General features: G+C 43.9%; 1 protein-coding gene across 5 annotated transcripts in view; it reads left to right on the top strand.

The window, feature by feature from the left end:
* LOC142296905 (alpha-1,4-N-acetylglucosaminyltransferase-like) overlaps nt 1-26,531 on the top strand; it is a 263,521-nt gene extending 236,990 nt beyond the window's left edge. For all 5 annotated transcript variants that reach the window (XM_075341014.1, XM_075341012.1, XM_075341013.1 and 2 more), the window contains 2 exons: nt 15,010-15,516; nt 25,448-26,531. In XM_075341014.1, coding sequence (XP_075197129.1) covers nt 15,031-15,516; nt 25,448-26,029 — 1,068 coding nt within the window. In that variant the 5' untranslated portion in view covers nt 15,010-15,030 and the 3' untranslated portion in view covers nt 26,030-26,531. The remainder of the gene's footprint in view (nt 1-15,009; nt 15,517-25,447) is intronic.
* Nucleotides 26,532-27,111: the final 580 nt, after the last annotated feature.

Raw genomic sequence — 27,111 nt, 5'->3', positions numbered from 1 at the left:
GGCATAGGCTCTACCGACCGGATACTCCGGGAACAGTTTATTCTGGGATTGCATAGCGTATCCTTGAGGCAAGCCCTGGCAGAACGGGTCCGAGCGAATCCGGCTCTTACTTTTTGTCAAATCCTAGCAGAAGCAGTAGCCCAAAGTAAAGAAGAAAGTTACGCATCTGGGGTGGTGCGCGTCCAAACCGCAACCTCCAGAGTGGACCCAAACCCCCAGGTGGCACTGGTCCAGGTGGTGCAAGATTTACAGAAATCCGCTCTCAACGTACAGGAGAAGCTGACCTAGATGGAGCAAAGAATGAGGGACTTGTCTGGTGAACATCCCTACCCAGCTGCACCCTCCTCCTTCCAACCTGGTCCATCATACTCACGCAATAATTCCTCGGCTCTACCAATGGGGGACTGGAGGCTGCAGGCTTCCTCTCGTCAGCCACCAGAGGCATGAGGTATTCCCCAGCGAGGAGAAGACATCCACTGCTGGGGATGTGGAGGTCGGGGGCATATTGCCAGGGGGTGCCGGAATAACACTCAAAGCCAACGGAAGCCATCGTTAAACTACCAGCCCCCGCAGTAGTGCGGCACTCTGCGGGGGAGGCGAGAAGGGAGGCCACTCCGTATCATAACGAACATTTGATCGCTGGTTGTCCCATCCTACGTGCTGAATTCGAGAGTATCCCAGTGAATTGCTTGATAGATACCGGGTCACAAGTGACGACGATGCCAGAAGCATACTTCAATCGACGTTTCCAGACACTGGCCAGGCCAGAGAAAGAGACACTGATCTGGGTGATTGCTGCTAATCAACAACCGATCCCGGTCACAGGAGTTGTGTGGATGAATGTTCGAATCTGTGGGCAAGAAGTGGGGAGTAAAGGGATCCTACTAGTCCCCGAGCCCGTCAACGAAGATGTACCTGTAATATTGGGCATGAATGTCCTACGTGAATTAGATCAGATTATGTTCACCAAACGGGGACCCGGATACTGGAAGCAAGCTACTACACATAAGCCTACACAAGAAGCACTTCAACGGCTGATCCGCATCTGTGAACGCAGAAGAGTGTGCCATCGCATCAGACAGTAGGGGTCATCAGGGCTCCTGGGAAGGAACCTATAATCCTGCCTCCCGGGCGAGAAAGTAAATTACACCTCCCAGTGGGAACCTATCGCAATCTCGGATAAAAGTGATTGTTCAGCCTGTAGCAACCGGAAGAGTGGACCAAGAAGTTATGATAGCTTGTACGGTAGCTGTGGTCCAACAAGGACGCGTCCCTATCAGAGCCTTGAAAGTGGGCACCGGTGAGGTCACCTTGCCTCGAGGGACGGATCTGGCCCTGGTGTACGTACATAAAGGCAAGGTGGTGAGGCATAAAGAGATATCCTTATCGCCGATAGAAGGTGCGGGGTGGACCCTAGCAGTCTCTTCGAGGGCCGAAGAGATGCCATCCCCAGAGTGGAGTGGAAAGGCCATCCTCGATCAAATGGAAGTGGATGTAAAATTGCTGGGCCCTGAGCGTGTGCAAGCAGTAGAAGATATGCTGTGGGAGAACCAGGCCGCATTCGCTCGCCACGCTGAAGATTTTGGCTGCACTAAAGCCATCATGCATGAGATACCGACCGGGGAAGCTCGTCCGATTCGAGAACGGTACCGGCAGATCCCTCCCAAGATGTACCAAGAGGTAAAGATGTTACTGAAGCAGATGCTGGATTCAGGAATAGTGCAGGGCAGCCAGAGCCCTTGGGCGGCCCCGGTGGTACTCGTCAAGAAAAAGGATGGAACCATCCAGTTCTGTGTAGACTACAGGAAACTCAACGCCTGTACCGTTCGTGACTCGTACCCATTACCATGAATCGAAGAATCCTTGACGGCATTGGGGAAGGCCAAGTACTTCTCCACCTTAGATCTAGCAAGCGGGTACTGGCAAGTACCTGTGGCGGAAAAGGACAAAGCCAAGACCGCGTTCATCCTCCCAATGGGATTGTTTGAGTTTAACCGGATGCCCTTCGGACTCTCCAATGCTCCGGGCACGTTTCAACGGCTGATGGAAAAGTGCTTGGGAGACCTAAATTTTGAAGCGACCCTGATCTATCTGGATGACATCATCGTGTTCTCGGCCTCATTCAATGAACAGCTTGACCGGCTTGGACAGGTACTCGGGAGACTACAGGCTCATAACCTGAAGGTGAAGCCCAAAAAATGCCACCTCTTCAAGAGAGAGATCGAGTACCTGGGCCACACAGTGTCACAAGATGGAGTCCTACCCTCCGCAGAAAAGGTGGAGGCCATTTAGAAGTGGCCAGTCCCTCGAACGGTGAGAGAACTCAAGGCATTTCTGGGACTCGCCGGGTATTACCGCCGGTTCGTCAAAGAATTCGCAAAGGTAGTGGGTCCTTTGAACAAGCTGCTGAGGGGGACCGCCGGAGTGTCGAAGAACCAGGGCATCTCCTGGGCTCAGAGACAAGATGAGGCTTTCAGGCTATGAAGAATGCCCTTACTTCAGCCCCGATCCTGGCCTATGCGGACTTCAACCGACCATTCCTGCTGTACACAGCTGGTAGCCTTCATGGACTCGGTGCAGTATTGTCTCAGATGCAAAATGGACATGAGAGAGTCATTGGCTACACCAGTAGGTCCCTGCGGGACAGCGAAAGAAACCGTCACAACTACAGTTCCTTTCGACTAGAGCTCCTGGCCCTAGTGTGGGCCATGACAGAGAAATTTGCTGGCTTCCTGACAGGAACCAAGATCCAGGTCCGGACAGACCATAATCCTCTGGCCCACCTTGAGAATACCAAATTGGGAGCCTTGGAACAACAACGGTCGGTGGCTCGCCTTGCAAAGTTTGACTTTACCATCTGTTATCGCCCTGCTACCGAAAACGCAAATGCGGATGGGCTGTCAAGAGTGATGGTGGAGACCCCAGTGGGGGATCTCGATGAACGATTAGAGGAGGAAGAAACGCCAGACTTTAGCAAGTTTGGGTCCTCGGTGGTTGCGTCTCAGTTAAGTAGGCAGGCTTGCACACTGCCCCGGTCCCTGGGGAGAACCAATGAAGAATGGGGACGTTCCCAAGATGCAGACGAAGGGCTGTAACAGATGAAACACTGGGTAACTGAGAAGCAGAAGCCAGACAAACAAGAAAGGGCTAATCTGGACGCCAAGATGAAGAGTGTCTTACATCAGTGGGATAGACTGGAAGTTCGAGGATCAGTGTTATATCGTAAGAGACAACAGCCAAAAGATATAGAGGCAAGATGGCAGGTGGTCATCCCCGGAAAAATGGCTCAAGAGGTAGCCAAGGAAGCTCACGAGTTTGGCGCCCACTTCGGACCTGCAAAGACCTACCAATGGTTACAGCAGTACGTCTACTGCCCCAGGTTGGAGTCTGTGGTGGAAGAGGTTTGCCGGCAATGTCGAGTATGCAACCTCATTAAAAGCACCGAACAAAGGGCACCCGTTCAGACCATACAGACCAAAGAACCGCTAGAACTGTTGATGATTGATTATCTCCTCGTGGGACACTCCGTGCGGGGACTACAATACTGTTTGGTTATGACCGACCATTTCTCCAAGTTCGCTGTAGTCACCCCGACTAGAAATCAGACTGCTGAGTCGGCGGCACGGGCCATCTGCCAAGACTTCATCCGGGTGTATGGATGCCCGAAGCGGATCCACTCCGATCAAGGTGCATGTTTTCAAGGCAAGGTGATGGAGGAATTATATCGTATGTATGGCATCGAGTGATCTCGGACTACAACTTACCACCCCCAAGGCAATGGAGCATGTGAACGCTTCAACCGAACTCTACTTCAAATGCTGAGAACATTAGAGGAAGATAAGAAGGCATGTTGGCTGGATTACCTGGCAGAACTAGTCTGGGCCTACAATAACCGAGTTCACTCCACTACAGGTTACACTCCATATCTACTGCTGTTTGGAAGAGTTGGGCGAGAAATCATCGAGCTGAATTTGGAGCAGCCAGAGGATTTCATGGAACGAACTGTCACTTCGTGGGTGAAAGAACATCGACAACGATTACAGACGATACGTCGGTTAGCTTGTCAACAGCTGCAGAAGAAAGAACATATGAGCCCTAAACCGATTCAAGAGATACCGCTTCAACCTGGAGATCGAGTGTTAGTCAGAGCGAAACGCCCCAAGGGTAAACTGAGTGAAAGATGGGAAGTTCAACCCTACAGAGTAATCGAACGGGTGTATGCTGAAGGCCCGGTCTACAAGGTACAAATTGAGAATGCAGCGTCCGGCCCTAGAGTACTACACAGAAATATGTTGCGACCATGCCGGTCTGAAGCTCTTTCTACGCCAAGATCTCCTGCAGTCTCTGCCCCACTCCCTGAACTTACGTCATCCGTGTGTGAAGTCGATGATGACTGGTGGGCAGTCCCCGATGCAGGGGGGAACCATCAGCCTTCTGGAAACGGAGATCCCATGGACGAAGCACTACCGCCACGGGAAGAAGAGACCAGCCAAGATTCCACTGCAGCTCCCACAGCAAGTGTTCCTCCGGAAGCTAGCCAAGCCTGGCCGGATAGTCAGGATCTTAGAAGATCTCAGAGGTCAACTGCAGGGGTTCCACCAATCCGATATGTTGAATGGTGTACTAGGTCTGCTGTACTGCCATTGTTGTCTCCTCTAGGTGCTGTATGCACATTGAACCTTCCTTCATTACACGGTGGGCTCGAAGCTGTGATGGCCGAGGATGACCATCATTAAGTGGGGAGGCATATTGGGGGGTGTTACTGCTATGGACAATAAGAAACATGCTGCCACTTTAAGAGACAGGAACCTCCCCGTGTCTGGGGGTAATGGAATGTTCTGATCCCCCTGCAGAAAAGTGTGCTAATGGACAGCCCGAGTGTAAGGAGAGAAGTGAGTTTCTGTTTTCCTGTTGGATGCATGTGAAGGAACACACAGCCGGTGTGTCTCGGAGGATTGGAGTTTTCTTCTGAATCAAGAGAGAGACTTGGAGATAACAGGGAACAAGCGAGGAATCTGAAGCAAGAAGAAGTTTTTGATCTCCTTAACCCGGCCCAGGAGACGTGCGCACCTTCAGATGAGACTGCTGTTGGGGGCCCCCGGGACTGGATCCACGTCCCCAGCATCACTGTGAGTTGAATATTGTGCACATACTAGGGGCTAAAGTAGGCTTCAGTAGGTAGAACACGGCATCCGTGTGGCCCGTTTAGCAGAGGCCAGAGAGGTTACGTGTAGGGTAGCATTGTACCTGTTTTTGTGTTTCGTGAACCTGTAATAGTTGGAGCACCGTGCTATTGAACGGACCAGCTAGAGAATACAAAAGTGTTGTTAAATCACGTTTTGCCACTGTATACCCCGTGCTTGAACCTGCCTTCTCCACATCTTTCCCCGCCTGTTAATAAATACACCCTTGTTGTTCGCACCTCGTCTTGTGTACTGTAACCTACTCTGCATCGCGGTGGTCCTCTCGGCCATCGCTTCACAGTCACAGTTGGAGGATCCAGCGGTGGCCGCGAGTAAACTGAGTGACAACATCGCTGATTGCGCGGCTCACCTCAATTGCTGTGTGGATCTGGCAGGAGCGGCGGTGTTCTTCTGCAGCTCCTGTCACCTTCATGTAGCAGAGCTGGAAGCAACGCGGGACCTCCGTGGATTACGCCGGACATGGATGGCTTTTTCGGGCTTAATAAAGTGGTGAACGAGGGTATTTGTTAGTGTTTATTATTAAGGATTCTCACACTTGCGAGTCCCTACACTGAATTAGAAAAACCACAAAGAACTATATAAAAAAATTTTTTTTTTTTTTTATATAGTTCTTTGTGGTTTTTCTAGTGTTTATTATTCCAAATAAAGGATTTCTTCGGGTGTATGTGTTTTATTTACTGTAACTTACAGATTAATCATGGAAGGTATCTCGGGGAGATGCCTGACATGATTAATCTTGGAGTTACTGGCAGCTATGGGCTGCTGCCATTAACTCCTTATTACCCTGATTGCCAGCGCACCAGGGCAAATCGGGAAGAGCCGGGTACAGTCCCAGAACTGTCACATCTAATGGATACGGCTATTCTGGACGGCTGCTGGCTGATATTGTTAGGCTGGGGGGCTCCCCATAATGGGGGCTCCCCATCCTGAGAATACCAGCCTTCAGCCGTTTGACTTTAACCTGGCTGGTATCAAAATGAGGGGAACCGCACGTCGGTTTTTTTAAATTAATTATTTATTTATTTTTCTGTTCGATATTGACATGCCCAACGGCAGGTGTGATTGGTTGCAGTGAGACAGCTGTAACTCAGCGTGGGGGCGTGTCTCACTGCAACCAATCATAGGTGCCGGTGGGCGGGTAAAGCAGGGAATACGAGATTGATTAATGAGCGCCTGCCTTTTCAAAATAGTAAAAGCCGCCGGAGTTTTTTTAACAGCTGTGCAGCGCCGCGACGGTGATCAAGGAACGGTGAGTATGAGAGAGGGGTGAGACTGACTGACATGGCAGAGAGAGAGAGGGACAGACAAGACAGAAAGACTGACCGACGGACTGAGGGAGATTGACCGACATACACAGAAAAAGAAAGAATGACTGACATCGCTAGAAAATAGCACAAAACGTACATGGAGCATACGGAGACAGACTGGGAGAGACCCATAGACTTCCATTGGGTCCGTGTGTGCGTGTTCCATGCAGAAAACGGACATGCTTCCGTGCAAAATGGAAACACATATGTATCACGGACACGGACACACGGACCATATGGAATAACGCACGTGTGACCTCAAACATAGCATAACATTGGTGCACGTTTGTCCGTGTCTCCGGTATATACGGAAACGGACCAAACACGCACGTGTTTCACGGATGTGTGTTGGAGGCCAAAGATGTAGTTGATGGTGAGATGTAAAGCCCAAAAGTCAAAAGTTCAAAATGTAACCCTTTTACTTGTCATTGTATGTCTGCTGTTCACATGCAACTTGTAATCATTCACCAATGAGATCAGGGCTGTCATTGCATCTCATAAGAAGTGTTCTGAGTTTCTCCTGTCTGAGAAATAATGAGAAACCATTCTGATCTCACTGTTGATCGATTGTAAGTTTCCTGAGCACAACAGACATATTTGTGGTTACTGATATACTGTATCTCCACACGGAAGACGTTGTACAGCAGAGATTGTCCTAGGAGAGGAGGAGAGCTGAAAGTAGGGTTTGTAATAGGAAACAACTAAACTCTGCTCTGCTGCCCCTCTACCCATCAAGGTCTGATGAGGAACCTTATCCTGGTAGTCATCGGTGCTCTACTCCAGCACTTTCTAATCATAAAGGAAGTTAGACCAGGAAATGAGGGCTGTATATTTACATCTAACAATGAAAACCCTGCTCTTAACTATAATAGGGGTGTGTTATTTTTATACCATTTGGCTGCCTTTTTATGATTGATCAGCATTAAACAGAGAAAAGTACACACTTCAGTGAAAACACTAATAACACCCAACTGAACTTATATAAAAGTTAACAGTTTAAGTGCCAAATATTTTATTGCTAAAATCTCTGCAATGGAAAAGCGAAATAAAAAAAAAAAAGATTTATTTCACTCCGCAGCCACTTTTACATGGAGTGTCGAGTTCAATATGAAAATTTTGGAGAAGGGTCAGGTCAGGCGTTATCTGGGAGAGCTTCTGAAACTTTTGCTTTTAACAGCTGCTGAGATTGTCAGGCTCCACGCTTGTACCAATATAAGAATACAAATAGAATAAGATTCACAGGAACATTCAAACGTGAAATGGCCATTGTCTGGTTGAGCATCTGCTGCACTCATCTCCATAGTATGGTGTTGTAATGTATGTTGAATAAAAGAGACTGTTTTACTACATATGGTGTATGACGATTTTCTCTTACTATTTGGATATGACTTCACTTTGCCCCTCATACTCACTTGTTAGCAGAGCACCACACATGGTATGGTAACCATAGAAGATATACCGCAGTTTTAATTATGCTAATTTGATTCCATAATAGTGTTGGGTCATGTCTACTTTTCTCGGAATTTTACCAATTAAATAACATTTTGTGATAAAAAAATTGCACCTATCGTGTCTCAGTAAGATGGAAATAACTTGCCAAATTAGAAATTTTCATTTTTTTTATTAAATGAAAGATTTTTAATGAAAAGAAAAAATTAAAAATTAAAAATGAAAATGAAATTTAAGCAAAATTAATGTATGTAATGTATAAATTAAATGAATTAATTAATGATTAATCAATTTAATTTAATGAATTTTAAGCAAAAGATTAGGCGTCCCAAAAAAAGGACATTGGTAGATAATAGGTTAAAGACTGGAGAATGCATTAAGCTATGTCAAAAAACTCTAAAGTTACTTCCACCATATCAGAAAAATGTTGAATGAGAATCTGGGACCTTAATTTTTGTTTAATTAACTCATTAATTTATAATCATACAGCGTGTGAAAGAAGTATTGAACACGTTACCAATTTTCTAATTAACTATATCCATATATATATTAACTATAACCACCCTGGTTGAACATCTCTATAAACAATATTGCCCCTACACCTATGAAGGAATTTTAAATAAAACTCATGCCTAAGGAATGGGAAATTATCATATAAGAAAAAATACCTGTGGAAGTAAAGGAAAGTTAATACTAATCTTTATATATGCTTTTTTATATTATTATCTCTGTTCTTGAATAAAAGCTATGCTGAGATTAGTGATTGATAGTGATGGGCGATCCCTCCGATGATCAGGATTGGGGATACTCGCCAAATCATTTTGTAAAGATCGAGATCGGGATCGAAATAATAAGATCTTGCGTCCGATCACCGATCTTGGACTTTAAAGTTATGGGATGGGGCGGGGCTGTAAAATAAAGAATATAGTTAATAATAAACATTGTCATTATACTTACAGATCCCGCGACACATCCTGCAGCCTCAGTCTCCCGGTGCTTCTGCTTCCGAGTACGATCATCGCTGTGCCGCCCGGTAACCAAAGAACTTCCCATGACGTCATAGCATGTGACCAGTCACGTGTGAATGTTGTATTATCTCATTGGCTACAGACTGGTCATATGACTATGATGTCATGCAAGGTCCTGTAGTGTCAGCATGCTTGCCGATACTCGGTGCTCGCCCGAGCAACTCAGTACTCTCGGTATACTCGATATATATATATATATATATATATATATATATATATATATATATATATATATATGTATATATACAAACCCACACAATATATGTATAAAAATAAATAATTTAAAAAAATGAAGTAGCACTCCACAGTATTTTTGATTCTTGGCGCAGATAAAGCGGACAGCTACGGGCTCTCACCCTCACCTCATCTGCCTGGCTTTACCTTGGCTTGCAATCAAAATACAGGGAAGCCCATTAATTTGTTTTTATTTAAAAAAATAACAAAAAAAACGTGTGGGCTCCCGACGTATTTTTGTTCGCCAGTCACGTAAAGCCAGGCAGCTGGGGGCTGGGATTCTCGGCAGTCCGCAGCCGCCCCTGCATTGTTTCTTAGCACCATTTCCAGGTGCTTTACCCTGCTCTATCAGCGGCCCTGGTGACGAGTGGCTAGCTGGGTAATAAAGGAGTTAATGCCAGCTTTGTATTCTCAGATGGTACTAATTACAGCATAGATGGGCTGCAGTGTGTATATCGCCCAGGCCAAAAACTAATACTCTACCAGGATACAGCTAAACCCCCCACTACGCTGAGGTATCACAGGTGCAGGAGGAGCAAATCACACACACACTTTCATGGAATGGAGGGGGAGATTGCTGGATGGTAAAACTGCGCACTGATGGCTTGCATAGAGCGCTGTTCACACAAGCAGATAATACAGTCACAAGCCCACATCCTATTATGTGATGCCCATACTATTAGATCAGGCGGGCTGCCAAGCCGTACCCCACCTGTGTACTATGCAGGGACAGAAACTCTAAAATGCAGGACCTAACAGAAAGAGGCCTGGCTGTACTCTGTAAAAAAAAATATGAGGTTTTAGTTGGTATTTATGGCCATAAAATGGAAGTCTACAACCCTCGTCACGGGAACCTGATGCTTGTAGGTCCCTACACTAAATATAAAAATAGCAACAAAAAAGGAAAAAATATCCTCCAAAAATTAAGTATTCCTTACAGCAAAGATGGGCTGCAGTGTGTACATCACACATATGTTGCTATTTTTATATTTAGTGTAGGGACCTACAAGCATGAGGGTCCCGTGACGAGGGTTGTAGGCTTCCTTTCTATGGCCATAAATACCAACTAAAACCTAATACTTTTTTTTACAGGATACAGCCAGGCCCTTTTCTGTTGGGCCTTGCATTTTAGAGTTTCTGTCCCTGCATGGTAGACAGGTGGGGTACGGCTTGGCAGCCCGCTTGATCTAATAGTATGGGCGTTACCTAATAGGCTGTGGGCTTGTGACTGTGTTATCTGCATGTGTAAACAGCGCTCTATGTAAGACATCAGTGTGCAGTTTTACCATCCAGCAATTGCCCCCTCCATTCCATGGAAGTGTGTGTGATTTGCTCCTCCTGCACCTGTGATGCCTCCACTTAATGGGGGTTTAGCTGTATCCTGGTAGAGTATTAGTTTTTTTGCCTGGGCGATGTACACACTGCAGCCCATCTTTGCTGTAAGTAATACTTAATTTTTGGAGGATATTTTTTCCTCTTTTTGTTGCTATTTTCAGATGGTACTAAGCCCAAAATTCATGGTGTCACACCAAATTAGACATGGCCACCATGAATTTCTAGTAAATAGTAAAAGAAAAACACAACAGAGTTTTTTTTAATTAGAAAAAAACAAAAAAAACATTTAGAGACGCCATCTTTATTATAAAAAAATCCGTAGTCCACAGGTACAGCAATGTCACCTCTGCTTCATCTCTCTGTACAGACAGTTTATACAGCGTGAGAGGCAGAGAGAACAATGAGCAATGTCAACTCTGCCACATCACACTGTACAGCAGCAGTTATGCAGAGTGAGATGCAGGCTGACACTGAGGCCGGAGATCCACTTATGTGTGACTCGTGCAGTCTCGCATGGGCATCTCCCTCACCTGACTGACACTCTCCAGGCATGAGCGCCGACCGCTCCTGTCAGGAGAGTGTGCGGCCATACCAGGTGATGCTAATGCGAAACTAGCACAGTGACAGTCGAAGTTCAGTTACCAGAACCTTCGAGACGTCATAGTCATGTGAACAGTCTGTAGCCAATGAGGTAATACAGCATTCACACGTGACTGGGTCACATGGCAATGACGTCATTGAAAATCCTTTAGTAGTCAATGCTGGTTAGCGGGCAGCACAGCAATGATCCGACAGACGCGGAAACAGAAGCGCCGGGAGGCAGAGTCTGCAGAACGCGTCGCAGGACCTGTAAGTATGATCATAATGTTTTTTTAATAATGTGCTTTTTTTTCAGTCCCTGGACCCGATCTGGACCCGATCTGTAACACGAGCTTCTCAGGAAAGCTCGTGATCAAGATCATGTACATGATCATTATGTGATCGGTACGATCCCTGATCTTTACAGTTCGGGATCGCCCATCCCTAGTGATTGATAAGAAACGATAACTCCATTTATTAACTAAATATTCTTCTTACCTGCTATATTTACATTTCTGACCATTGAAGCACAGATTATACACTTTTAACTACATCATAAACTTCTATTTCATCATTAAACTTTTATAGTTACAAGAAGAACTGAATACATAGACAAAAAAAGAATGTGAAAAATATTAAAGTCATACCATATTGCATTTTTTATGTATCAGTAAATTTTCCACAAAAATCTGTATGTGTAACTACTCATGATGAGAGAGCACTAAAATGTTTGAGTGCTCGATACTCGAGTACGTCGGACGCTTGTACAGGTTACTTCCAGTAAGGAGTACAATGTAAATCAGTGGAAAACTCAAGCATTTTCCAATAAACTTTACCAGGAGGGCTAGGGGGACAGGAAAATTGCTTAAATTATTGTAAACAGCACTCAAATGGAATGGTAACAGCCTGGGGTAGATGCCTGGACAAATCTCTTACTCTCAAGTACAGTACCTGCTGGGAACAATTTTGTTATAGTATTATGCCACTTTTACAGACTGACAATAAAACATACAAAACTGATGATAAAATGGATTTTACAGGAAGGAAATGTTAGGAAACATTCTCTCTGTATAATGATTTGTAAATAAGGCAAAATTAAAAGAGAAGAAAAAAATGCCTCCTCCACCTTTTAATAGCCAGGCCATCTGTCGCCCAGATTTACTCATCACCTCTCACTATAGTAGATGACATAGTAGAGGAGGAAATAAAAATACACCCAACAGTAATCAACGGTAAATTTAATTTTGACATCCTACTACTATATCTGGGCATGTGGTGTGTGCAACATGGACAGTCACAACATGTTTAATTTATGAAAGAGTGACATGGAAGCACACAAAGCCTATGAAAACAATGCCAAAACTGCCAAAAATTTGAAGGAATATAGACTCTGATTCATCCTGTATTACAACTAAAAGAGGGCATATGTTGAGGTAGAAAGTAGTTCCTCTGCACTGCCTGTAAAACCAAACAACAATGAAATTCAGTCAGATGAGATTGAACTGGCTTTATTTATCTACGCATTTTGAGGTGATCTGACCTCGTCTTTAGGATAAAACCATAGTGCCTATGGTTCTATGCTGAAGAAGAGGCCAGATCAGTTTGAAATGCGTAGATAGGTTTTAGTTATTTAATTTCATCTAACTCATCATTTGGCATACGGGCAGTGCAGAGGAACCACTTTCTACCTCAATACATTCCTATTGGTGTCTCCAGACCCGTGGATTTGCAGCAGCCTTTATGTCTACATAGCAGTTGCGTTTCACACAACCACCCCAGGTGAGGATATTTATTTTTCCCCCACCCCTTTTTCACCAGTTATCAACCTTTTGAGCTTTTTATTTTAATTTCCAGTTCACTTCTAAATAAAAGAGAGCCTCATACACATTCTGTTAAAATTGCTACTTAAGATGAGATCACCGTGGACACCTGCGGTTAAAGCTGGGGTACCCTGTGAACCTCCAGATATAACCACAAATAAACTGAGTGACATCACCTATCTGATGCGCCTCCATCTCTGCCTGAGTCACGCAAGGTGTGGTCATATTCTGTGCCCATGGCTGTGCCTTCAGTATGTATAGTTAAAAGAAAAAGGTTTTGTACTGTGTTAACCAGTTGACAAATGATTGATTGCTTTCAGTGAGAGAAACAAAATTTAAAATTTTGTAGTTGTGATACCTTTTAATGGCTAACTAAAATATAATATGATGTTATAAAGCAAGCTTTCGAGACATCTCGGGTCTCTTCCTCAGGCATGGTATGACAAAATATCTGAAGAAGCACAAATATAAGAAGATTTGTGTTTCTTCAGATATTTTGTCATACCATGCCTGAGGAAGAGACCTGAGATGTCTCGAAAGCTTGCTTTATAACATCATCATATTTTATTTTAGTTAGCCATTAAAAGGTATCACAACTGCAAAATTTTAAATGTTGTTTCTCTCACTGAGAGCAATCAATCATTCAGTATGTATGTAACAGAGCTGGAATAATTGTGGGACCTTGTGCAGATTGCATTGGAACAGAAAATTTGGGGGCTAACTAAAGGGGAGAAAGAAGGTGATTTTGTATTTATTTCAAATAAAGGATTTTTTCTTTGTTTTCTGTTTTGTTTCTTTGCACTTACAGATTAGTAATGGGGAGGGGTCTCATAGATGCCTTCCATTACTAATCTAGGACTTAGTTGCAGCTGTGAGCTGTCATTAACCCCTTATTACCCCATTTGCCACTTCACCAGCGCAATAGGGGTGAGTGTGGTAAGGCTCTTGGATTGTCTCATCAAATGGATGTGACAATCCTGGGTGGCTGCAGACTGGTATTTTTAGTCTAGAGGGGCACAATTACCATGGCTCCTCCCCAGTATGAGAATACCAGTCCCCAGCTGCCAGCTTTATCATGTCTGGGTATCAAAATTGGGAGGGACCAAAAGCCATGCTTAAGTCCCTGCCTCACATGTTTCACATTTGTATTTCAACTGCTAGACATGCTGGAATTTCCTGCCAATCACGATAATGCTGTAGCCATATTGCCTATTGACATTACTGTGATTGGCCAGCCGCAATGCGTCATTAGGTCTATATAACACCTGGTGACATGATTCTTGGCACACTCTATCCCAGAAACAGTGTAGAGTGAGCTGCTGCAGGAGAGATAGGTTTGGATTAGAGGCATAAAGGCAGGAATTATTGACTTACATTCCTTGCTGCTGCAACCTAAAACCAAAAGTGCCTTGTCAAGGCTACATCTATACTACTCTCTATTAATACCATTGCTTGCTGCATTCAATGTAGTGATAGCTGATGAAGGAGGTATAAATTTGGATTAGAAGCGTATAGGCAGGGATTATAGCCTTACAATTTTGGTTGCTACAAGCTAAACCCAAAAGTCCTTTGTTAGGGCTACGTTTATTATATTCCTTATTACTGCTGTTTGCTGCAATCAGAGTGGGGATAGCTGCTGGAAGAGGAATAGGTTTGGATTAGGGGTATATAGACAGGAATTATAGCTTTTCAGTCCTTGCTGCTATATCCTAAAACCAAAAGTCTCTTGTCAAAGCTACATCTGTCTTCTCGCTGATAGCCCAGCCTTTTATATTTGGCAATTGTACTCCAGTAGTTACCTGATTCAGTGTCTCCTTCTAATTCTTCCCTTGAGAAATCACACTCCTAACAGATTGGTTCTTGGTGATCTTGGTAATAAGGCAAATGGTGATGTTGGTGCACAAATGCTTTGGGTCATTGAATCTGAGTACCTTCTTCTAATAACCCTCTTACAGATGTCCCCATCCATTTTTAAGAAAATGTTTAGATCCTTTTACAAAATATTGATCCTCTCCAACTGTGCCTAATTATGTTACTTTTTCTTTCTGTACAGATATCAAAAGACATCACAGCCATGTTGAAACAACTGAGAATACTTATCATTGTGCTTTTTATAGCAACTGTAATCTTTTTTACCAGAAACACCATCAAACAGAAAGGCATGTATATCCTATTCTCCTTAATTCACAAAAGTGTGATATTTCATTCTTTAGGAGCAGAGAATGCTACTAGCTACAAAATTAACAACACATATAATTATGAATATGTGTTTATAATGGAAATATTTCAACAAGGGAATGGTATCTTATTTGTGGAAACCACAGACAGAATGGATGAACCATCCTTGGTTTTGTGCTCAATTGAATCAGCGGCTCGAGTGTATCCGGACAGACCGGTGGTCTTCTTCATGAAAGGAGTAGGAGACATAATCACTGAGGATGATGAGAAAAAAGCTCGGGATCGCTACCCAACCCTCTCAACTTATAAGAACATCTACTTTTTACCTCTAAGATTAGAAGAATTATTTGCTGAGACACCATTTCTTGCTTGGTATGAGACGGTAAGAACTGTTATATACAAAATAAAGGAGAGGATTTAACAAAATTCATATAAGGAAAAATTAAAAGAATTGCTTACGGTATATCTTTCAGTGACATGTCTTAGTCTAATTCTCCAAAGGCTCTCTTTTGCCATAAATGCACTTTGATAAATGTTCTTATTTATTTGTAAAAATTATTCAAATACCCAGAAATTATATTATGTTTCTATTTAATTATACACCTATTTTGAAAGACAATGAAAACAAATCAAGCGATCTACATTTTTTGCATTCATTAGGCTGAGTTCACATTTTGGTTTGAGGCATCTTTGAAGGTCACTGTCACACGTCAACATAATTCACACGTAGAAGTGTGTGAGTGCATCTCTTCTTTAAAAGGTTAACATCAAAATGGACCATATTAAACCACATTGCATAGTAATTGGTTGGATCCACATAGGGTAATGGTAATTTCGTATGATGGCTCTAGCAGAGCTTTGTTACAACACAGGCAGCTGTAAAATATGGGCTTAGATTTAAAGAATAGAATATGTCACCACTTTTTCATAATTTAGACCTTAACGTGAGAGGAGCTAATTTACAAAAAGCTGTAAATGGCTAGGCAAACAGTTTAAAAAATAAAAATAATACTCTCCTCATCATTCATCTGTTCCACCTCCGATGTGCCTGTTATTTTCTCCTTTCCTCATCATGTGCATCGTCTTCAGTCTCTTCAATCCAGATTATGACTTCCGGTTTGGCTAAGTCCACTCACATCTCTTCGCACCAGGTCGTCATAGCTCATGTCACAATGACATGATGTTACAATGTGTAGCACATAAGTGATGGCACTGTTATCAGTAAGGTATGAGGCTCAGTCAGGCTGCGAACCCCGAACGAGTGTGAGGAGTCCAAAGTGGATGTGTATGACAGGGGAAGATGGAAAAAAGAAGTGTTGAGGACAAAATGGCAAATTAAAGGGCATGTCCAGTTTAAACCCGCAAGTAACCACTATAAATGTACCTTTTTGTGACTTCAGACAACTAGTGAATTCTTAATTCAGACCCACTGTGCTCCGTAAGGATTTGTCAGTGTTGGAAAAACTGCAGTCACATGGCGACAAGTATGCAATATGTATACTAACCTCCACATTTAGAACAGATGGGTGCAGCCTCACTCACTGCAAGTGTGTTGAGTGATGTCACACCCATCTAGTCAGATTCTTGCTGGGAGTATGGATATTGTATATGTTTAGTCACATAATCGCCAATCCCAGCTTTGACACCAATTACTCCTCACAGCGCACAATACAGAGGATATAGACTCTGTGAATTTTGAAGCAGACTTGTGGATTTAGACGGGACAACCAATTTATGGCGGTGAGGGTACTAGCCAGAAGGGATGTGAGCATTATGGGTTGTTTTTTTTTTACATCTTATGTTTACTATGCTCTAGGGCAGGGTTCCTCAACTCCAGTTCTCAAGAGACACCAACAGTGCATGTTTTCAGGATTTTTTTCTTAGTATTGTACAGGTGATAATTTAATCTCCTCCACAGGTAATGATTCTAACACCTGTGCAATGCAAAGGAAATCCTGAAAACATGCACTGTAGTTGGCTCCTCAGGACTGGAGCAGGGAAACACTTGTCTAGTGTCTGAAGAGATGCCAAAGCATATTAAGTAACATATAATTTGAATCATATTATTTCATAGTAAATCACATTTTTCTGTGAAATCAATGGGATTTGGTTAGGCAAATTTGACTCTTGTTATGAGGGAATATCCCAAATTATGAGCCATATAGTAAATACTCCGCCAGCACACTTGCGTTGGCGGAATATATGCACCACTCGCAATAGAATTCAACAAATAGAGAAAAAACGAGTGTATATGCAGAAATTTATTTATTCAAAAAAAGACACAAGCAAAACAGCAATAGAACAAGGATTAAAAACAACTACAACAAAATCAAGGGGGCATACATGGTGAAGAAAAATACAGTATGTGGGCCGCCAGCAGTCGTGGGAGAGATGACCGTGTGGTAATGTAGTACAAAGAGATACCAAGTTGGTTGGAAAATAGTAATACAATCAAATGATCATCATCCCTATTAGCCGTGGGAAAAAAAGGTGGTCAAAAGAAGAAAAAAATAAATAAATAAATAAATAGTCAACCAGTTATAGTCAACCAGTTATAGTCAACCAGTAATTGGTAATATATAGCCGTGGTCAAGAGGAAATGCAAATTATAGTATCGTTCTCTAGTCGTGACCCAGGCGTATGAAAATTAATGCATACACATAATAACCAAAGGCTTAATACAGTAAACAGTAATTAATGATATATAGCCGTGCTCAAGAGGAATGCAGAGTCTAGTTCTTTCTCAAGTCGTGGCCAGGGCGTATGGAAATTAATGCATACACATAATGACCAAAGGCAATAGATTACCAAAAACATCTTTTTGTGAACATATTATCAAAATTATAAAGTGCAAGTGCACTTACCATTCACAATGTCATGTGACTATAGTGTAGTAAAGTACCGCATGACAAAAAAAAATAATTTTTTTTTTGGACTGCTGGCAATAGGTGTATACAAGAATCATCACATAATGCACATACCCAAATAGAAGAAAAAAGAGATCACCACCAATGGATGATAGGGAATGTGGTGTTTGCAAAGATGTAAAGGAGATTGTCGGGCAATGTCTGCTTCATGTGGATGATGGGGACTTGTTTTTTTTTTAAATTTTGTCTCTTTGTTGTAAAGCAATCACAGCATTTCCAACCTAAATAGTTAACTTTCCAAGTCCAACTAGGTATTATTTTAAATATATTTCTAAAGGTGATATTACCATAAATTTCTCACCAAATGTTGGTAACAACCCATCCAGTCCACACAAATGCAAATAAATCAAACAAAAATTTCCATAAATTAAGTTATGAATAGAGTTGAGCGCGGTTCGAGGTTCGAGGTTCTCCAGTTCACGGCTCGAGTGATTTTGGGGGCTGTTCTAGATCGAACTAGAACTCGAGCTTTTTGCTAAAGCTCGATAGTTCTAGATACGTTCGAGAACGGTTCTAGCAGCAAAAAGACCAGCTAATTCCTAGCTGCTTTCCGCTGTAATAGTGTAAGTCACTCTGTGGCTCACACTATTATGAAATTTCAGTGTATAGTGTGCGGGAACAGCGCATTACGATCACTGCTGTATGGATAATGGCGATCGCCATTTTTTTTTTTTCCTTGTCTTCCTTCCCTAAGTGCGCGCGTGTAGTGGGGCGAGCCAGCATGTCAGCCAATCCCAGACACACACACAGCTAAGTGGACTTTTAGCCAGAGAAGCAACGGCATGTGTGATAGGATGTCCATATCACATGTCCCTGCATTATAAAACCGGACATTTACCTCCAGCACGCCATTATCTGCCTTCTGCGTCCTTGGTGTCAGTCATCACTGGCGCAGCTCCTATCGCCGATACTGCTGTGTACGCTCCATACACAGCGCTGTACAGCATAGGGATAGCACTTTCTATCAGTCCTTTTAAGGGCTCATACCGGCAGGGTCAGAGCCATAGGTGACAGGTCCGTGAAAACAGAGTTTAACAGCTACACAAGAGGACAGCGTCTGTGTAGTAGGGATAGAAAGGCAGGCTTCCTTTCCTCTACCCAGAGCCCCACAACCCTGGCACTGTACCCTCCTGCCCTTTGCACACTCAAACTCATTGTTACTAAGCTATTATACTAGCAAACACTGAGTGAACTTAGTGGCATCCTAAACGTGGCTATTGGACTTCTGTATAGTCCCACTAGTGCACAGATATTTGCAGCACCTCTGCCTGCATTGCACACTCAAACTCATTGTTACTAAGACATTATAATACCAAAAATTGAGTAAACTTAGTGGCATACAAGAAGTGGCTGTTGTACTCCATTAGTGACCCACTAGTGCCAAGCTATTTCTAGCACCTGTGCATGACACCCTCCTGCTCTGTTTTTAATAAGCTATAATGATAGCAAAAAATACTGCCATTTAGTGGCATCATAGAACTGCCTGTTGGACTTCCATTAGTGTCCCACTGGTGCAAATCTATTTGCAGCACCTCTGCATGACACCCTCATGCACATTTTGCTACGCTAATTTTATAGCAAACTCAGGGAATTCATTGCTGCATTTGATGATTCGGAGGGATAGAAAGTGATGCTTCCTTTAGCTTTTCCTTCTGTTCATAGACAGCATCTCCAAGTCCACACCCGAAGAGCAATTTCTCCTCCACGTCTAAGTGTGGAGAGGCAGCTAGTGCGCATGCGTGTGCCGATTTACCCCAGCGGCAGCCTAACTACAGTGTTTCACCTAGTGAGTATGCTCAGCCTGACTGTGCCATTCCTGAGGCTAAGTCTTCATTTCGGGATACAGCGCATGCTCCCACACTTGGAGCGAAAAGCCGCTTTGCACAGGTACTTGCATTCCGTGCCGGGACTAAGTCCTGTTTTGTGCCTAGACACCATGCTAAAGCTGATAGTCTTTTTTCAGAGACTGTATTTCATGCAACTGAGCATGCTCAGGCACTTACTGCATCAGAGACTAGGTCCGGTAATGAACTCTTTGGCCCTGCCCCTGATGTGGGGGGCCCATATAGACCACAGGGCATCAGGTGTCCTGACAATGTGGCTAGGCCTCTCCCAAATGGCTTGCAGAGGCCCGCCCCTATGACTTGTCACCTCATTATTGATGGTCAGACGATAACTGGTGAGGTGTTTGTGTCGTGGCAGCCATGAGGTCATTATTGAAGTTTCGGTTCCAAATAGGACGCTAGTTATGCCACTCATGACGTGTCACTCTGCTTTTGTCTCCAGGACGTGCATTGTGGTCCACCCTGGTTTGGGGCGGATCAAGGTTATAAAACGGGCTGGAGCCAACAAGGAGGTGCGCAGTCTTCTGTTATGCTCCGAAAGAGCACACCTCCATGTGTTGAACCCATTGCGGCTTTAGGCCAGAGGTAGGCAGGGATAGGGCGTCGATACAGGCCGCCACCACAGTTGGTAATGCAGAACTGATAAGACCAGCTCCTGTCCTACAAGTCCTGCTTGTGCAGCCCAGTGGCATTAACAGGCCTGCTGCTGCTGATGCGCCTGCTGTCCACAGGTGTGGCACCAATGCACACGGTCAGCATACTGAATGTTCCCTGTGATGTTAACAGGGAGTTCCTGGGCTGGGTGGGCGTGTGGACCCTGTGACGCTAACAGGGCTCCCAGTCTCAAGATCCGAGTGGCGTCTAACTCGGTTCAGGCAACTATTAGTTTCATAGCCACACAGATCTGTTTCCTCCACCTAACTTTCCAGTTGCCAACCTCTCCTTTTCCATCTGGGAGCACAGTGGACATTGACTGCTGATGGGGATATATACCTTTCTCTTTCTTTTCTTATTAATTTTCGTTATATAGCGGTAACATAGTATATACCACCTTATCCAAATCTGCCAGTCCCACCGTAACAGATGGTGTTTCTTCATTAAATGTTACTTTTGCTTAACCAACAAACCCACGGACAAAAACTTTTTTCCCCTTTCCAACACACCTGTTCCCCTTTCCACCAGCATCTGTCCTTTTTGAACTCATTTGGTATATGACCAAAAGTGCAACTTTGCAGGGACACCGTACTCAATGCCATCTCAGCACAGCAGCCAGCCCTCGGTCCTTCGGATGTGGACAAGTAAAAGACCATATCCTCCTATCCATGACAAAGCGTTGAGATTCACTCTGTGCAGCACTGGTGTTTACTGGAAATCAGATCTAAGAATCCGTACCACCTTCCGCAGATACTCCTGTATACGTGCGTCCCTTTCTATGGCAGGAATTATTTCGCCAAATTTTGTCTTGTGCCGGGGATTTAACAGTGTGGCAACCCAGTAGTTAGCATTACTTTGAATTCGTACAATCCGAGGGTCATGTTGTAGGTAGTGCAGCAAGAAGGCGCTCATGTGTCTTGTGCATCCAGGAGGACCAAGTCCTTGGTGTGTTGGTGGCAGAGAGGTGAGAATCGTGCCTCCTTCCTCTGCCCTCTCCCCATAACCTCGCACAACCTAAATGTGAGCAAGCTCTCACTCATCTGGTGAGTCTTCCATGCCCATCGCCAGTTCGTCCTCCATTTCTTCATGGGCTCCTGCACCTTCCTCAACAATTTTTGCAGATACTATGCGCCCTTGTTAATCCCTCTCCCCCACCGTCCCTTGACTTCCGCCTAGGTGCCGCTCACCGTCTGGACCTTGTAGATCGTATTATCCCTTCTGCATATGACTCCTCCTGTACTTCCTCCCCTTCCTCTTGGACCAACACCTGACTCCGAATAATGCATACAGTGTGCTCCATCTTGTAGATGACCAGAATTGTCACGCTGAGAATGGCATCGCCAGTGCTAAAGATCTTCGTCGATATTTGTAAACTGTGTAGAAGGGTGCATAGGTCCTTGATCTGACACCACTCCAGCAGTGTGATCTGCAACACCTCTGGATCAAGTGAGCCCAGGGTATACGTCATACCGTATTTCAGCAGGGCTCTGCGGTGCTGCCACAGACGCTGCAACATGTGCAGATTCAAATTCCTGCATGTCGGAACATCGCATTTCAGGCGTTTAACCGACAGACCCTAAGACTTCAGGAGCGATGAAAGTTGTTGAGCTGCTGGGTGCGAAGGATGAAAGTGAGCACATAGCAGCGTGCCCGCTGCACAAGGCCATGTAGGCCGGGATGGTATTTTAAAAATTGCTGGAGAATCAGATTCAACACGTGAGCCATACAAGGCACGTGTGTCACATTGCCCTGACGAAGGGCCGCAGACAGGTTTGCATCATTGCCGCACACGGCTGTTAAGTCACCAACGTAGTCCACTCAATCAATTTGTACTCCGGTCGCCAGGTGACAACGTGTTCCTTTCGTGCATAATGCTGATGATGGGAAAGGAGTCGATGCCAGCGGCGCAGGTGGACGCAGGTTATGCTTACCCACTGGGCTGCGTTACCTTGACAGATGCAGAACCACAGGCTGAATGTAGGTGGTGGGTATCTCACAGATGAAGTACCATCATTCAGCTACAACCAATGGGAATACACTGCACCCTTTTTAGGCCCCTCCTGTCTGCAGACCACTGCCAGACAAAGCTATGAACCTCTTGTTACTGTTACCCCCAGTTCAGTTTTATGATTTTGTGTGCTTGTTACCTGTGACTACTTTTACTGCTTGCTGTTTATGTACCTTGTTGGCCGATCCGCATTTCACCTTCTGATTAAGTCCTGGCCATCCCATTCTGTTCCTCTTCCTCAATTAATGTTTTGAACCTGAATGACTACTATTCTCTGGAACTGCAGCCTTCCACAGGTATTGATCAACTTGGGCCCTGTGTAATTCCAAATCACTGTATAGGGGTTAAAGGGTTTCAGGGTTCTGGGTGTCCAGCTTGGTGAGTGGCTTCCCTCTAGCCTATCCTTTACAGCCCATCTGAGTGTGTCGATCCAGGCAGGCATTACACCGTGCCCTGGTCAGAAGGCCATGTAGGCCGGGATAGTGTTTTAAAAATTGTTGGACAACAAGGTTCAACACGTAAGCCATACAAGGCACGTGTGTCACATTGCCCTGAAGAAGGGTCGCAGACTGGTTTGCATCATTGTCGCACCCGACCTTCCCTGGCTGCTGGTTGAGTGGAGACAACCATTGATGAAACTCGGTCTCACTCTCCAGAGCTAACCGTCCACAATTCCTCAGCGGTGTCTCACATTTCCCCTACATTTTATAGTAAACATTTGACCGCCTGATGGCCTTGAGCTCCGCTGCCAGCATAGTAAGGAGGTGTGTGGGATTCCTTGGGCGCAGTTACAAGGAAGGGTGGACTGACCACACAGGGTTTGGGCCAAGGTGGAGGACCCACACGAGGTTGAGGAGGCAGAAGCAGTGGAGGAACTTGTACTTACAGAGGAAGGATTGACACACAAGTCATGGGGATGGCAAGACTTGTACAGCAAACCCTTCTCCATCTCTCACCATAGTTACCCAGTGCCCATTCAGCAACATGTAACTCCCCTGTCCATGCTTACTGGTCCAAGTATCTGTAATGAAATGCACCCTGTCACACACAGAGTTTCTCAAGGAATCGGTGAGGTTGTGTGCGACCTGCTGTGGTAGCGCGGGCATGCCTTTCTTGGAGAAGGAGTGACGACTGGCCATCGGCTCTTGGGGCACTGCAATGGGCATAAGGTCTCGAAAATCCTCGGTCTCAAAAGGGTGTAAAGGCAGCCTTTCTGCTGCCAACAAGTTGCAGATGATGAAACTCAACCTCTTAGTCATGTCATGCCCTTCGAAAATCATGTAAAACACAGCGAGGGGACTCCAACCACAGTCTCCCTCGTTTCCACTAATTAGGCCACACACACCCCACTTGACTGGCATCACTTGACCCCCCTTTTCAAAATGAAAAAGATGCTTTGCATGAAGCACTCTCAAAAATACGCGTGCCTTTCACGTCCCCTGGATGACCCAGGGGAAGAAAAGTCCTCTGAGAGCCATGACTTGTTCATCTTGGTTCTTTTTTCAAAAGCGAGGGGACTCCAACCACAGTCTCCCTCGTTTCCACTAATTGGGCCACACACACCTTACTTGACTGGCATCACTTGATCCCCCTTTTCAAAATGAAAAAGATGCTTTGCATGATGCACTCTCAAAAATACGCATGCCTTTCACGTCCCCTGGATGACCCAGGGGAAGAAAAGTCCTCTGAGAGCCATGACTTGTTCATCTTGGTTCTTTTTTCAAAAGCGAGGGGACTCCAACCACAGTCTCCCTCGTTTCCACTAATTGGGCCACACACACCCCACTTGACTGGCATCACTTGATCCCCCTTTTCAAAATGAAAAAGATGCTTTGCATGAAGCACTCTCAAAAATACGCGTGCCTTTCACGTCCCCTGGATGACCCAGGGGAAGAAAAGTCCTCTGAGAGCCATGACTTGTTCATCTTGGTTCTTTTTTCAAAAGCGAGGGGACTCCAACCACAGTCTCCCTCGTTTCCACTAATTGGGTCACACACACCCCACTTGACTGGCATCAGTTGACCCCCTTTTGAAAAAGAAAAAGATGCTTTGCATGAAGCACTCTCAAAAATACGCGTGCCTTTTGCCTCCCCTGGCTGACCCAGGGGAAGAAAAGTCCTCTGAGAGCCATGTCCACATTGTCAGTGGACAGACACGTGTGCTTATCTGCCAGCAGACCCCCAGCAGCAGTGAAGACAGGTTCCGAGAGAACGCTGGCTGCAGGACACGACAAGATCCCCAAGGCGTACGTGGCAAGCTCAGTCAATTTATCCAGATTGGAAGCCTAAAATGAGCAGGGCTCAAGTTTCACAGTAATGGCATCGACGTTTCCTTGCATATACTCATATATCTGTGTGTCCTCCTCTTTTTCCTTGTCCAGCTCTTTTGTTTTCGCATGAGTATATGTCCTTGTCACTTTCCCATGTGTTTGTGTTGTGTTGTGAGTTGTTTGTCACCTTTTAGACACCTTTGAGGGTGTTTTCTAGGTGTTTTTATGTGTTTGTGAATGCCTGCCATTGTTTCCTATGCAGTTCGAGTTCGGTTCGTCGAACGTTCGACGAACCGAACTAGAACGGAACCTTCGTTCGGCGAACCGAACTCTAGCTGAACCACGACCGGTTCGCTCATCTCTAGTTATGAACAATAATTTATTACACATCACCAAATTTATGGACATCTTTGTTTTGACATCTTTGCCTGTAAGGATTGGATGGGTTGTTTCCAACATCTGGTAAGAAATATATGGCAATATCACCTTTAAAAATATATTTACTTTATAAATTAGTGTCGTGTTCAATACTTGTTTCACCCGCCAAATATGTCAATACAGTATTATTCTATAATTATAGTTATTTATATAATTTTTCTTTCTAACTTTAGATAAACCCCAAACGAGAAATCTACTGGACTCATGTTAAATCAGATGCCTGCAGATTTGCACTGATGTGGAAGTATGGAGGCATTTACATGGACACTGATGTAATTTCAATTCGCCCCATTCCTGAAAAAAATTTTCTAGCTGCAGAAACCTTCACAAATACCAGCAGTGCTGTTTTTGGGCTTTCTCCACATCACAATATGACGTGGGAGTTTATGGAAAACTTTGTACAGAATTATAGAGGAGAAGTATGGGGACACCAAGGACCAGGAGTTTTCACACGTGTTGTAAGCAAGCATTGTGGTGTTCCTCAGTTTACATCTAAGGATCATATCAAATGCGCAAATGTACTTTACTTTCATCCAGAACGTTTCTATCCCATTTTGTATCCATCTTGGAAAAAATACTTTGAAGTTTGGAAAAATTTACCAACCTTTAACAATTCTTATGCTCTACATCTCTGGAACTTTATGAATAAAGAAGGAAAATCCATGTTAGTTGGAAGCAACACCCTGGTCGAACATCTCTATAAACAATATTGCCCCTCCACCTATGAAGGAATTTTAAATAAAACTCATGCCTAGGGAGTGTGAGACTATCATATAAGAAAAATTACCTGTGGAAGTAAAGGAAAGTTAATACTAAACTTTTTATACATGATTTTTTTTGTTATTATTATCTCTGTTCTTGAATACAATCAATGCTGAGATTAGTGATTGATAAGAAGTGATAACTCTATTTATTAAATAAATATTCATCTTATCTGTTACATTTACATTTCTGACCATTCCGCACAGATTATAAACTTTTAACTACATCATTAACTTCTATTTCATCATTAAACTTTTATAGTTACAAGAAGAAATGAGTACATAGACAAAAAAAGAATGTGAAAAATAGTAAAGTCATAACCATATTTCATTTTTAAAATGCTTGAGTGCTTGATACTCGAGTATGTTGAATACTAGGACAGACTAAATTTGAGTAATGAGTATAATGGAAGTCAATGGAGAACATAAGCATTTTTCCAATATACCTTACTAGGAGGTCTAGGGGAACAGGAAAATTGCTTAAAGGGAACTAATCACCAGGATTTTCGTATATAACCTAAAGCCAGTGCTATACTGGCATTATCAGGCTGATTCTCTACATACCTGTAGTGGTCAGCTCGGATGTTTAAGTTTTGAAACCAAAAAAGTAAAGTTTATAAAGTTAGCTGCTTGTTGGGTGACATCAGCTGAGGATCAGATAATATCTGTGGGGGTATTCATAGTTATTCCCTCCCCCTGTTAGAATTATCATAAGTATTATGCAAACAATTCATTTTGTCTCTTGCAGGACCTGTGTGAGGTCATATCCATGTAACCACAAGGGGCAGGGCCTCATCCAACAAAGCTGGATACCAGGTCACATGGGTATGACCTCACACAGGTCCTGCAAGAGACAAAGTGAATTGTTTGTATAATACATATGCTAATTCTAACAGAGGGAGGGGATAACTATGAATATATTATCTGCTCCTTTGCTGCTGTCACTCAACAAGCAGCTAATTTTATTAACTTTACTTTCTTGGATTTCAAAACCTAAATATCCAAGCTGACTACTACAGGTATGTATAGAATTAGCCTGATAGTGCCAGTATAGCACTGGCCTTAGCTTATATACG

The sequence above is a fragment of the Anomaloglossus baeobatrachus genome, chromosome 3 (genome assembly GCF_048569485.1).
Source record: "Anomaloglossus baeobatrachus isolate aAnoBae1 chromosome 3, aAnoBae1.hap1, whole genome shotgun sequence".
In the NCBI taxonomy this organism is placed as follows: Eukaryota; Metazoa; Chordata; class Amphibia; order Anura; family Aromobatidae; genus Anomaloglossus; species Anomaloglossus baeobatrachus.
The sequence above is the reverse complement of the archived record's forward strand: the minus strand, read 5'-3'. Positions and strand labels throughout refer to the sequence as shown.